Source organism: Trichomycterus rosablanca, chromosome 21 (assembly GCF_030014385.1).
Source record: "Trichomycterus rosablanca isolate fTriRos1 chromosome 21, fTriRos1.hap1, whole genome shotgun sequence".
NCBI lineage: Eukaryota > Metazoa > Chordata > Actinopteri > Siluriformes > Trichomycteridae > Trichomycterus > Trichomycterus rosablanca.
The window spans coordinates 6,954,941-6,967,360 of record NC_086008.1 but is presented as its reverse complement, the minus strand read 5'-3'; the positions used below and the strand labels follow the sequence as shown (position 1 = coordinate 6,967,360).

Sequence of the window (12,420 nt, the reverse complement as noted above, 5' to 3'; positions counted from 1 at the left end):
AGTGTATAAAGAAACAATCTGCAGTTCTGGCTGGCCTTCAAACATCATACGTCTTTTAATATGCTGTGGCATTCCTTAACAAATATCCATTTACAGTATAAGTTTTTAGAGGTCATACAACAAACATAATTTGTGTCTAGTGTGTAGTGTCTAGTCTTTACAGCTAGATTATTCATTTAAATGTATGGCATTTACCAGATGCTTTCATCCAAATCAACTTGTGATTGTGATTGAATACAATGCAAGCAATTGAAGGTGTAGGACCTTGCTCAGGGGTCCAACAGTGGTAGCTTGCCGATAGTGGGGCCTGAACATGTGATCTTTTTATTGTTTGTCCAGTTCCTCAACCACTAAGCTAATACCCCCCACACTGGTTTTCCTATTCCACTAAATAGTGCCCAAATCAGCTCACATGTCCGAATGTATGTGGGCATCCAAGCATCACATTCATACATGTACATACATCCATACACTTTTAAAACCAAGGGCATGTCCAATAGCAGCATGCTTTACACCTCTCCAGTTCATGTCAGGCATTGAACCTGGTGGGAGCTACTTGGCCCTAAACGGTCCAAACGCTTTTATTCAATATTACTTTCAAATGTAAATGAATACAATGCAAGCAACAATAAAACAAGCTAGCCGACTACCGCTGAGATCCAGGGTTTGAATCCAAGCTATCCAAGGTATTGTCCGGTTAGACGTCTATACAGACATGATTGGCTATGTCTCTTAGGTTTGAGTGTTTATGGTTGAACAACCTAGCCATTAGGATGTGCACTTGTCAGGTGCCGGTCCAAAGCCCAGTCAAAACTAGGGAGGTTGCTTAAAGGTTGTGTCCAGAAGGGCATCCAACATAAAAACTGTGCCCAAACTGTGGTGACTCCTAAAATACTGGAACAGCCAAAAAAGGCCAACGACAAGGACTGCAGACATGCATTATGTATTGAAACAATAGACCTATAGTATAAAAGGTTAAAAACCCCTGGCTTGTACGTTTTCTTGTAAACTTGTGTGGCCTGTTACCTTGCGAATGAGCTGTTATTTATTTGAGACATATTCGATTCACATTAACAGCACTTACAGTCGATCAGGAAGCTCTACCAGGGCTGAGATTTAACTCTTTTTCAGTATATTGCTTGAGGCACTGAGCATAAATTCTGAAGTTGCATAATGCAGTACAATTTACTGTCCAAAGTTGTACTGATGTACTGGCCTAATCAATAAGCCTAAAGGTTTTACAGTACAGCTGTACATGTGTATCACAACCTTTAACCATTTGCTCTATTTAAATCAAACTTTTTTCTACCTCTTTCTCACTGTGCTTTTTTTTTGACTCATCAGGTCAGCTGTCTTCATCTCCTCTTAACTCCCCGACAGGTCAACGTACCATTGGCTCTCACCCGCTTCACCCATCTCTGCTCACCCCATCCTCGATGAGCGCCACGCCAGGTCAGCTCCACTCACCCATCAACGGCCTAGCATCACCCTTCCCTGTTATCAGCTCGCCCATGGGCCATCCATCCATCACAGGACCTTCCTCCACCAGCATGGCCTTTGGACCCAGTCTCAGTCCACAAGTAAGTACCTAATGTGGTTTTAAGGCTTATTTAAATGCTTACTGTACGCATTGTGTTAGAGATGTACCAACTGTTTCTTTCATTATTAATACAAAACCAGTTTTAAAGCTCTGTGTGTTAGTTGAAATCCAATACTAAACTGATACTGGCATTCTCACAGTAGCAGAACCAACTCTGCTCACTTTTATGCAAAAGTCACATGAAAGAAGTCACGCCTTCTTCATGGTTAATATTAATAAGTATTAAAGCGCTGTGCGTTAGCTGAACCCCAATACTGAACTGATACTGGCATTCTCATGGTAGCAGAACCAACTTTTTGCAGAAAGTCACAGATGCGATGACTGGATCATACAGTTTTGTGTCTTTTGTCCACGTGCCTGACACAGGCTAAGCCAGAGGCAGTGCTTTCATTTGCAGAAGTGACAAGACAAGTCCAAAACACAATCCAGAAACTGTTATCAACAAGCAGTCCAGGGTCAAAATACATAGAATCAGTTCCCATAGCTGGAAGGGGGCGGGGTGTTTGGGCAATGGTATTGCTAAGCCACTAAGTAAGATGTTAGAGATTTTGTCAGTCAACATCATACAAGCTTCAGGCATAATACCAAACATTAAACTGAACTGTTTGGAATATATGGAACGTCATGCTACTGTATTTCAGTACAGACAGGAAATACAGGCGTACAAATAAAACTACCATAGAATATTAGATTTTTATTACACAGAGCTACAAGTTCAACATCTCAGTCTGGAAAAATGTATTCTTTGGTACAACTAAGTGACTTGCTGTTCCAGAACTGCTGATAATACCCATGATGCTTATAGATAAAAAATAATATGACAATTCCATGCATTATTGAAATTTTACTACAGTTACAAATTATCAGTATTTAAAGAAATTCTGTGCATGAAAATGACACACAACAAAATAAGGCGCCCATGTGGCGCATAAGGATATTCCACTAGCACACCGGCGCAGAGATTCTGAACTCCTCGGTTCGAATCGAATTGCAAATGATGTGAACTTTGAATTGAATGTTGTTCAATGCACGTGTAATCTAGTCTGTGAATAATTTGTTTGGAGGTTTTGGTTGTTTTGATCCTCCTGGAACAATGCTTTATTATGTGCTATGGAAAAAGCTAGCGGTCATAAACTTTTGGGTGTTATTGGATTTCCGTTGAGCAGTGAGGAGTTTTGAATTTGAGCAGGATTTTATGACACATCGTAAAAAAATATTGAAGTTTCCAAATTATGTAATTCTCCTTTTTTACTTGATTGTAATGGTCTCTACTCGGTTTCCAAGAATACATTTATTTTGCAAAGTTCTACGTTTAAAATATAGAGCATTAACATTAATAATACTCGGGTACTTTTTTACTCAGTGGACAAGAAGTCATTCTGCATGTTGTTGTTGTGCCAGTTGCAGAAAAAATGAAGACATGGCTGGGTTAGAGTTTATTAAATGTTGAGGCATTATTTAAACATCAGCTGAACAGTTTAGGTCGGCTGCCTGTTCACTGTTTCTCATGTTTTCTTTGTTTTGTAACGTGTAGTATCAGATTACAGCTGTGTAAAGCGCACTTGAGATGAAGTGAGATGTTTTCTGTGCACTCACACCAGATGTTGTATTATTACTGTCTTATATTTTACATTAACAAGGTTAACTAAATAATGCACTTCTTATTGCAAAAACCTTCCCAGTATCATTCTCAGTCATTTAAAAGAGCCCCTATGGTGAAAAAAATACCTGTTCTGCTATTACTGCTGTATGCAGCCTCTCTATAAACACTAATTGAATTTCTTTAAATGACTACAAGATGTCCTGATGTAACAGAACAGTCATGAACTATGATTCTTCATCAGCTTTGTCTCATAGTTAATACCTAATTAAATTTGTCAAAGGATTGTTTTGCATTTCTAGTAGGTTAAGCTTTTGTTTGATTTTTATAGAATGTTTTATGTCTGAAATGTCTAAAGATTTTAGAAGTCTTAAATTTGGAGAGAAGATGGAATGAATCAGAATCAGAATCAGAATCAGATTTATTGGCCAAGTATGTGGATACACACAAGGAATTTGTTTCCGGCTGATGGTGTCTCTCTAGTAATAATACAGTATACAAGCAATGTATACATTAAACATTAAACACAAAAACACAAAATTATACAAACTATAAGATTATATACACGCAATGAAGATGCACGAAAAATTTCCTGCACGAAATTTTTTCTGCATGAATTTTCCTGCACGAAAAATGCACAAAATTTCCTTCATGCATTTTGTAATCCCAGAATGCAATGCTTTAAAGAAGGCAGTTGTTTTTTTTTAGAACATTATCTCTCATTAAAAAGAAGCCTTTTATAAACAAGAGAAAAGAGAGATGTACTCTACCATTATCGCTGCATGGTGCTTTTCCTTGTTCCCCCAATGGATGCTATTCTGATGCTTAGACATTTAAGCAGTCCTAAATTATAAAACACCATGCTTCACAGCTGTAATACAGTTTTAATATTGCTGTGTAGGGGTGTTTTTGTTTTCCATTTTATTATTTTTTTTCTAAAATACATTTTTAGGGAGCACAGCTGAAATTAAATCATTTCATTACCAACATTTGTGTCTAGTGTTATCTTTATTCTCCATGATTAAAAAATAGATTTTAAATAAGTGTAGAAAAAATGCCCACTACAAGCTGTTCTGAAGCCCTAATACTTCCACCACCATGCTTCACAGTTGAAATGCTTTTTTGTTGTTATTCTGTAGTGGCTTTTCCTCTCCCAAGCATATTTAATTTTTTAACATTATAAGCAACATCGAACATTAAAAATTGTAACTTTTCCAAATTTTTTAGCTTCCTCAGTTTTTTATGTAGCATTACACTTTTTCCCTAAAATTTGTTTTGAATTGACACAAGGTTTGAACCGCATTCCTTGTAGATAAAAGGGCAGAGATGCATAAAACTAAAAAAGCTTCAAAAAATCACACTCATTTCACGTAGTTGTCATTAATCCTATAAGTAGAAAAAGTAAGAAATAGTAATTGCCACCCCTCTATTAACACACCAAAAGCACATCACAATGCTTAAAGAGGTCAAAGAACCCTTAAGGGTAACTGTACAGAAATCTACAGAAATCTAGAACTTGTTAGAAGTTTAGAAGTCATGTTCATGTCTCCACTATAAAACAGTGCTCTACAAAAAACATTGTGGCACTTCTCAAGTTATGAAATGCCAACTAGATGTTCATCAATGCCTATTAGCAAAAATGCACAAAACTCTACGTGGAGCCCCAACATGTTCGGGCTGGCATAAAAACAATGTGCTGCTTTTTTCCCATCTTGCTACACAGGTTCTCTCTGAGAAAACTTTAAATTGGCCACTAAACCAAAGGGGGGTCTGCACATTAAACTTGCCTTTTGGGTTTTAATAGCAAAAATCAGGGGATTCTTAACAGAGGTTCTGGCCCCACTTTTTCATTCTTATTAGCTCCATCAGAGCGCTTGATGTGTGACCGGAGTGTTTCACCTGTGTTCTTAGCATGCCACATGGGCGCCGTGATTTTTTATTAGCCAGCTGAAATAGCCGAGGCCCAGAAGAGGCTGGGCAGACCCTTTGCCTGGTGAGACAGGAAATGAGCCGCCTGTTAAAGTCTATAGCTTAGCCATGTGGTGTATGTCAGAATGAAACAGTTTTAACACCCAGTCAGAAGCACGTGTTACACACACACGCACACACACACTTTTTACATCACAAAGATTACTGAAACACATGCTAGTTCTTTACGTGCACAGAATTCCTGCTACTGAAGCAACACTTTTTGCCAAATTTCAATTGCATTTATATTGTATGAGCGGTTGCCAAAGACAATATTTTAACACATTACACGAGGGATCTTCAAAAAGTTTACGCACTTTTATATTTTGGTTGGAAACAGTGAGGGTGGGAGGGGTACTAATTGGTCGTGTCTGAGAGACTGAGAGAGCTTATAGTCCGAGTTTAGCGCCATCTGATTTCCACCTTTTTGGACGCTCAAAAAAGCTTTAAGGGGAAGAAGATTTTCATGTGATGATGATGTGAAAGCAACGGTTTATCAGTGGCTACATGCTCAACCAAAAACATTTATTGCTGATGGCATTGAAAAGTTGGTATGACGCTGGGAAAATACATCGGAAGGTGACTATGTAGTGTGGAAACTTTTTGAATAACCCTTGTAAAATATGTATAAAATAAATGACAAGCTCCTAACTTTGTGGAAACATTTTGAGAAAGGCCCTTTCCTGTTCCAGAACGACCCAGAATCCATAAAGACATTGTCATAGGTACTTCAGTCACCTGCAAGAGCCCTGACCTTAACCCCATTGATTACCTCATCCAGCATTAGTGCCTGACCTCACAAATGCTCCTTGACAGAATGGTAACAAATTACCACAGTCTTTTCAGAAGAGTGAAAGGTGCTATAGCCACAAAAAGAAGCCAACTTCATATGAATGTCCGGCAAGCACATGGTCAGATGTCCACATAATTTTGGCTATATGCTGTATGTGAAGTGCAGACTCAGACTTTTTGTACTTCAGAGCACACCTACGACTCACAACACATCTCAGCTTGTTAATCAAAACACCTATAACAGTCCATAGTCCAGGAGGTCACATGACCTCCACTTGTTTGAGTGTTATTAGTGTAGGAAGCATGTTTTTCGTCTATTATTACCACTTGGATGGAGATCAAACCTTTTATGAGTAACAGTGCAGGATATGCAGTTTTTTTCTGTGCAGCTGTATGTTGCAGAAAATCCCTGAATTATCAATAATGTAAATGGGATGCTATTTAAAACATTCGTGCTTTGAGCTTTCCAACACGGCTGATAAAGGAGGAAGCACAAGTGCATCTGCTGTAAATCTCCGTTCATTATTCATGCTGGGGAAAAGATAAATGTTTATTCCGTCTTTGAAGAAATATTTGGACAAATTTTGATTGATTTTTACATTGACAAGGACATTATGCCTCCATATGTTTGACTATAGAGTGCAAACCACTCCGAAGAAGAAAGTCACCCTTGTAGCAGTGGGTACAAAGTCAGTGTGTATGTATTAGATTTAAGCTTAATAATGAGATCCAGCTGTACCCCCCTCACACCCATAGTGCGCCTGTAATCCCAGTATAAACCCATACATGTTCAGATCTACTCTATCTACAATAACGGTTCCTTTGGGTTCTGTAAGGAAGCGCTCAATGGGACATGAACATCATAGCTCAGATTCTGTTCATCACCGTCTCAGTTCAGTGGCTGGATATACTACCTGTCTTCATTCAGCCGTCACAGACACCACCGTGTTTTTACACGCTTCAGATTTATAGACTCAATAACCTCAGTGATAATTCCTGGAAGATGATGGTGAGATTTGCTGCTGACAGACTCTGCACATATAAACTATAAAATGTGTCTACAAGAAAATGACAACATATAGTCCCTAAATAAATGAGGGATTATTAATAAGTTGTCTGGATTTGGATATATCAAGTTTCCCTGTGCACCCTTGCCACTTGGATGACACCCTTGCTGGCAGAGCAGAGCCACGAGCTAGCACACATCTCTCTGACACATATAATGCCACCAGCAGCTTGTCTACACAGTCTAGCTGTGATTCTTACCAACAGCTCTAACACACAAGTATACAGTAAGAGACACTGCTGCATCCCTTTTCTGTCCACTTTCTTCACTGTGGGCTGTGGATGTTATTTTGACCATCTTTATTTTCCTACTGCCATTTGTTTGTGGCGTTTTTCAATTTTATTTATGCATTTTCTCCCATTTTCTCCCAATTTAGCGTAGTCAATTTGTCTTCAGCTGCTGGGGGATCCCAGATTGCAGTTGAGGAGGGTATATTATTACTGCTCACGCCACCTCCGACCTGTGCGCAGCCTTTTGTGGAACCTTTTTTCACCCATTCACTCTGCACAGACGCCTCTCTATCTGCCAAACAGGGTCCTTACACAGCGTTTGAAGACCCCACCTACATAGTCCGGTCATTCCGCCCTAGCAAAACCCTGCCAATTATGCCCGCTAGATGGTGCCCAGCCGACCGGTGGCAACACCGAGTTTCGAACCGAGGAGTTCAGAATCTCGGCGCTGGTGTGCTAGCTGAATATCCCGCTGCCCCACCTGGGTGCCCTTGTTTGTGACTTTTAGCCACACTATATTTCTAGCTTGGATAGGCATCCTGCATCTAAGGTTCATTTCTAGTTCTTGCAGGTGTGGGTTTACATCTGGCGCCTAAACGGCAAGGCACAACTCGCCCCATTACACTTAACAAAATGTACAAAATGCATTTCTATTAATAACATGTTTAGTTAGCGATTGTAATGAACTGCTACCTCTTAATATCTGCATTCTGAATGCTGACTCAGTTCTGCTTTGCCCATTGACTAATGATAGTCGGTTATCAGAAATTGGCAAAATTTCCATCCCTTCCATAATGTTTTATAATCAAACACATTACTAAATACATTTAGGACAGTGTATTCATTATTTAGCATGGAGCATTTTTAAAATGTTGCTTAGCTCTGGGAAAAGCTGACGTTAGCTCATCACTGAGATGCAATGTTCTTGCTTTACCATGTTGATAAAATATGATTAAATGATTAATTTAGGATTCTGTCCTTGAATGTCTCTTTATAATCACTGTCTAAATGTAGAGTTGCACTTGTTCTTGGCACAACCACTCAAAGTGTGTACTGGAATACAGATTGGGTTGCAGGTTTACCCAAAATAGGTAGATGTAGGGTGTTTGTTTCTGCAGGCTGTAATAGAGCGAACGGAAAACTATAGCTGTATGTGTTTTGAAATACATTAACAGCAAAAGGTAGGACAGTTTATTTGTGTGCATGCTTTAATATACAGTACAAGCAAGGTACATACAATTTTGTCTGGTATTTCAATTACTTTTGCAACTGTACTTTTATCTATTTACAGTTTGATTGTCCTCAATTTTTGTTCTTTTTTTTTTTTGGAAACTTGGCAACATCTGCTGGATCTGCTTGAAATCATATTTGAGTTCAGCTTTAAGACTGGCCTTTCCAACATCCTGGCCCTAAATGTGTGTTACCTGTACTGTAAGGTCTGTGCCATAAACCACCAATTTTAACACAAAACTCTTCTGTAAATTGCTCCTTTGAGTTCTTGTATCGGCTCCTGTTTTGAGACTCATTGAAGAAAAAGCTATTTTTTAATAAATGTTTTCCATGGATGTGTCTGATGCCCTTTTTTCCAGGAGTACACATGTCATGTTTCTGTTTGTATGTTAGCTAGATACTGGAAGGAACAGCCCATCTCAACAGTTTACTCCATGTGCAAGAATATTGTAAATTATGGGAATATTTACACTGCACCCAGAATCTGCAACTTCATTTTCATCTTCATGTACACACACCTCATTCTCCAGGCTACAGGTGTACATTATCCTTTCAGGTGCTCTGGTCAATGAAGTAACAATACAAAAAAATGCAAAACAGCTTTAATCCTTTTTGAAATGCTTCCATATAAGAAAACTACTCTGCAGACTTAGTCTTTATCAGCTGAATGATGCAGCAAATAAAGAAAGGAAATAAATTTCAGGGTAGGAGGATATTTTGTTAATACTGCCATGTCAAAATGATGTAACCCCTACATAATAATGCTGATCTTAAAACCTATGGCGCGGCGGTAAAAGTACACTAGCACACCAGAGTTGGGGTTTCGAATACATCGTATCGAATCTCAGCTCTGCCTTTCGACTGGGCTGGGCGGCTGCATGAACAACGATTGGCTGTTGTTCATAGAGTTGGGGTAAAAAGTCAGATCATAGGTCCTCATAACTGGTGCAACTGCGGCCCCTGCTGGCTGGCTGATGGCGCCTGCACAGGGCTGAGGAATAATGCTGATGGGGGTGTGGCCCTCCATACACAGTGCCCGTCGGTGTATGAACTTGACTCGTGCAGGTGAAAAATGCAGTCTGTGCTGACTGTATGTGCCGGAGAGGGCGTATGTCAGTTGAGAGGCATCCTCAGTCAGCGTTGAAGGGTCAAATCAGTATAGAGGACGCAATCAGGGTAACTGGACACGACTAGATTAGGGGAAAAAAATTGGGGGAAAAAAATTTAAAATTCCAAAAAAAACCTACCGCTAGACTGTTTGACCTAAAGTTAGGTTAACATGATTAAACTACTGGTGACACAATAACCAGCCCTCATTTGCTTAATCTGTGATGGGTTATTTAAGGTGTTTAAGATGTTTCTAAATTACTTCCTGTGTGTGTTTTAGCTTAGCTCACCCATGACATCAGTCAGCAGTCCAGAAGACATTAAGCCTCCTCTGGGTCTGAACGGAGTCATGAAGGTTCCAGCTCAACCGACCGGCACCATGCTGTCCCTCACCAAACACATCTGTGCCATCTGCGGAGATCGCTCCTCAGGTTAGACGTTTATCCAAACTTCGTTCTTGCTGGGAAGAATGGTAACAGATGACCATTTACATATCTTTATAGTAGTTATCAAATGTCTTATTGCCAGTAACACCAAACACTTTGTGTCAAGAAGTGGGTGTGGTCAGGCTAAAATTGAGGGATTAATTCACTCGTTCATTTATAGTTCACTAAATAGTCGCTACATGCTCGGCGAGACAAAATGGGTGTGAAGCACAAACACATCCTGTGCAAGGCACCAATCCATTCCAATTAATTTTACTACTTTCACTTCAGGCTTGTAGCAGGTCTGATGCCAAACAGAAAAACTTGGCGCACAGCAGGACAATATTGGTGCCATATAATCTCAGGGCATAACATACTTTGTAACTGACTAACAAACTTACACACAGGGGCAATTTAGAGCAGATAATCCTCCTGCTGGCATATCTGGAACATGTTAGAAAATTCTGAGTCCCTGAAAGAAACTCACATGGACACAAAAAACAAGCCAAACTTACAGACAGTAACCAGAGATGAGGACTGAACCCAGGTCCACCGGACTCATTTTGCTTCACCACTGTGCCGCCTTTCATAAATAGTAACAAATAGTAGCCGCCCTTAGTGTAAATTAACTTGTGGACACGTTTTATTCACTGGACGTTTAATGTGTAGAGTCACAAGATAAGCTAAATGTTGTAAATGTTTCTCATCCATATAGTTAAACCCTCTGACTGAGTGTAAACCATGTCACTTTATTTTTAATGAAATAAATGGTTTATACTACATGAAATATGATACACAGTTGTGCCACTGCTCTCTAATGCAGATTTGCATGTAAATTCAAACATGCATCAGTTCATCTCTAGTAAAAACATCTGATTTTGCAGGCAAACACTATGGTGTGTACAGCTGTGAGGGATGCAAAGGCTTTTTCAAGCGCACAGTAAGGAAAGACCTGACCTACACCTGCCGAGAAAACAAGGGCTGTCCCATCGACAAGCGTCAGCGCAACCGCTGCCAGTATTGCCGTTACCAGAAGTGTCTGGCCATGGGCATGAAGAGAGAAGGTGTTTTATTTAGTTATTTAATTACTCTAATGTGTGTGTACACTGAGCTTGGTCTGTTTATTCTGTTTGTTTATCTGTACGAATGTTACAGGTTTATGAGGTCACATAGTCTGTCATTAAACATAATATATTTTTTAAATAGACCTGGAAAAGTAGATTGAATACAGAAAGTTTAGGACAAGTCATGGATGTTTGATAATGTATGTATTTATGCTAGAGTTTTCAAACTAATCCTAAGCTAAATTAGAGTTTGAAATGTGATAGTTCTCAGACTTATGGTGCAATGAACAGAGTAAGCCAATAGCAAATATTATTATCATAATAATAGCGAACTCAATGCAATAGTTATTTCATCACACACTGAGGCTTTGCCCAGCTGCATGCTACATATTATAAAGCTGTATGAAGTCCAACAGCCATTTAGGCCAACAGTCACCAGTAAAGTTGTCATTTCTTCATGCATACTGTTGGCATGCACCCCACTCAATCACTCAGTAACCTGTTTACAGTATCACCCTGTTCTTCAATGGTCAGGACCCCCACAGGACCACCACAGAGCAGGTATTATTAAGGTGGTGGATCATTCTTAGCACTGCAGTGACACTGACCTGATGGTGGTGTGTTAGTGTGTGTTGTGCTGGTATGAGTGGATCAGACACAGCAGCGCTGCTGGAGTTTTAAAATACTGTGTCCACTCCCTGTCCACTCTATTAGACACTCCTACCTAGTTGGTCCACCTTGTAGATGTAAAGTCAGAGACGATCGCTCATCTATTGCAGCTGTTTGAGTTGGTCATCTTCTAGACCTTCATCAGTGGTCACAGGACACTGCCCATGGGGTGCTGCTGGCTGGATATTTTTGGTTGGTGGACTATTCTCAGTCCAGCAGTGACAGTGAGGTGTTTAAAAACTCCATCAGAACTGCTGTGTCTTATCCACTCATACCAGCACAACACACACGAACACACCACCACCATGTCAGTGTCACTGCAGTGCTCTAAATGATCCACCACCTAAATAATAGGGGTCTTGGGAGAGCCCTGACCATTAAAGAACAGGGTGATACCAGCTAAAAAAAAAAAAAAAGAGAAACAGATGGACTACAGTCAGTAATTGTAGAACTACAAAGTGCTTCTATATGGTAAGTGTAACTGATAAAATGGACAGTTAGTGTAGAAACAAGTAGGTGGTTTTAATGTTACGGCTGATCAGTGTATACATACATACATGCATAATTGATTTACTGATGAACAACAGTGCAAAACCAGCAAGATTTTAAATTCTGGTATTTCTGAATGTAAAAGAAAACTGATGAGCTACACCAGTGAAGCTGGAGCAG

General features: G+C 39.6%; 1 protein-coding gene across 3 annotated transcripts in view; it reads left to right on the top strand.

Annotated features, from left to right (window-relative positions):
* The window catches only part of rxrab (retinoid x receptor, alpha b), a 46,591-nt gene that overhangs the window by 23,381 nt on the left and 10,790 nt on the right, over nucleotides 1–12,420 (top strand). For all 3 annotated transcript variants that reach the window (XM_063018142.1, XM_063018144.1, XM_063018143.1), the window contains exons 3-5: nucleotides 1,345–1,580; nucleotides 9,874–10,024; nucleotides 10,903–11,082. In XM_063018142.1, coding sequence (XP_062874212.1) covers nucleotides 1,345–1,580; nucleotides 9,874–10,024; nucleotides 10,903–11,082 — 567 coding nt within the window. The remainder of the gene's footprint in view (nucleotides 1–1,344; nucleotides 1,581–9,873; nucleotides 10,025–10,902; nucleotides 11,083–12,420) is intronic.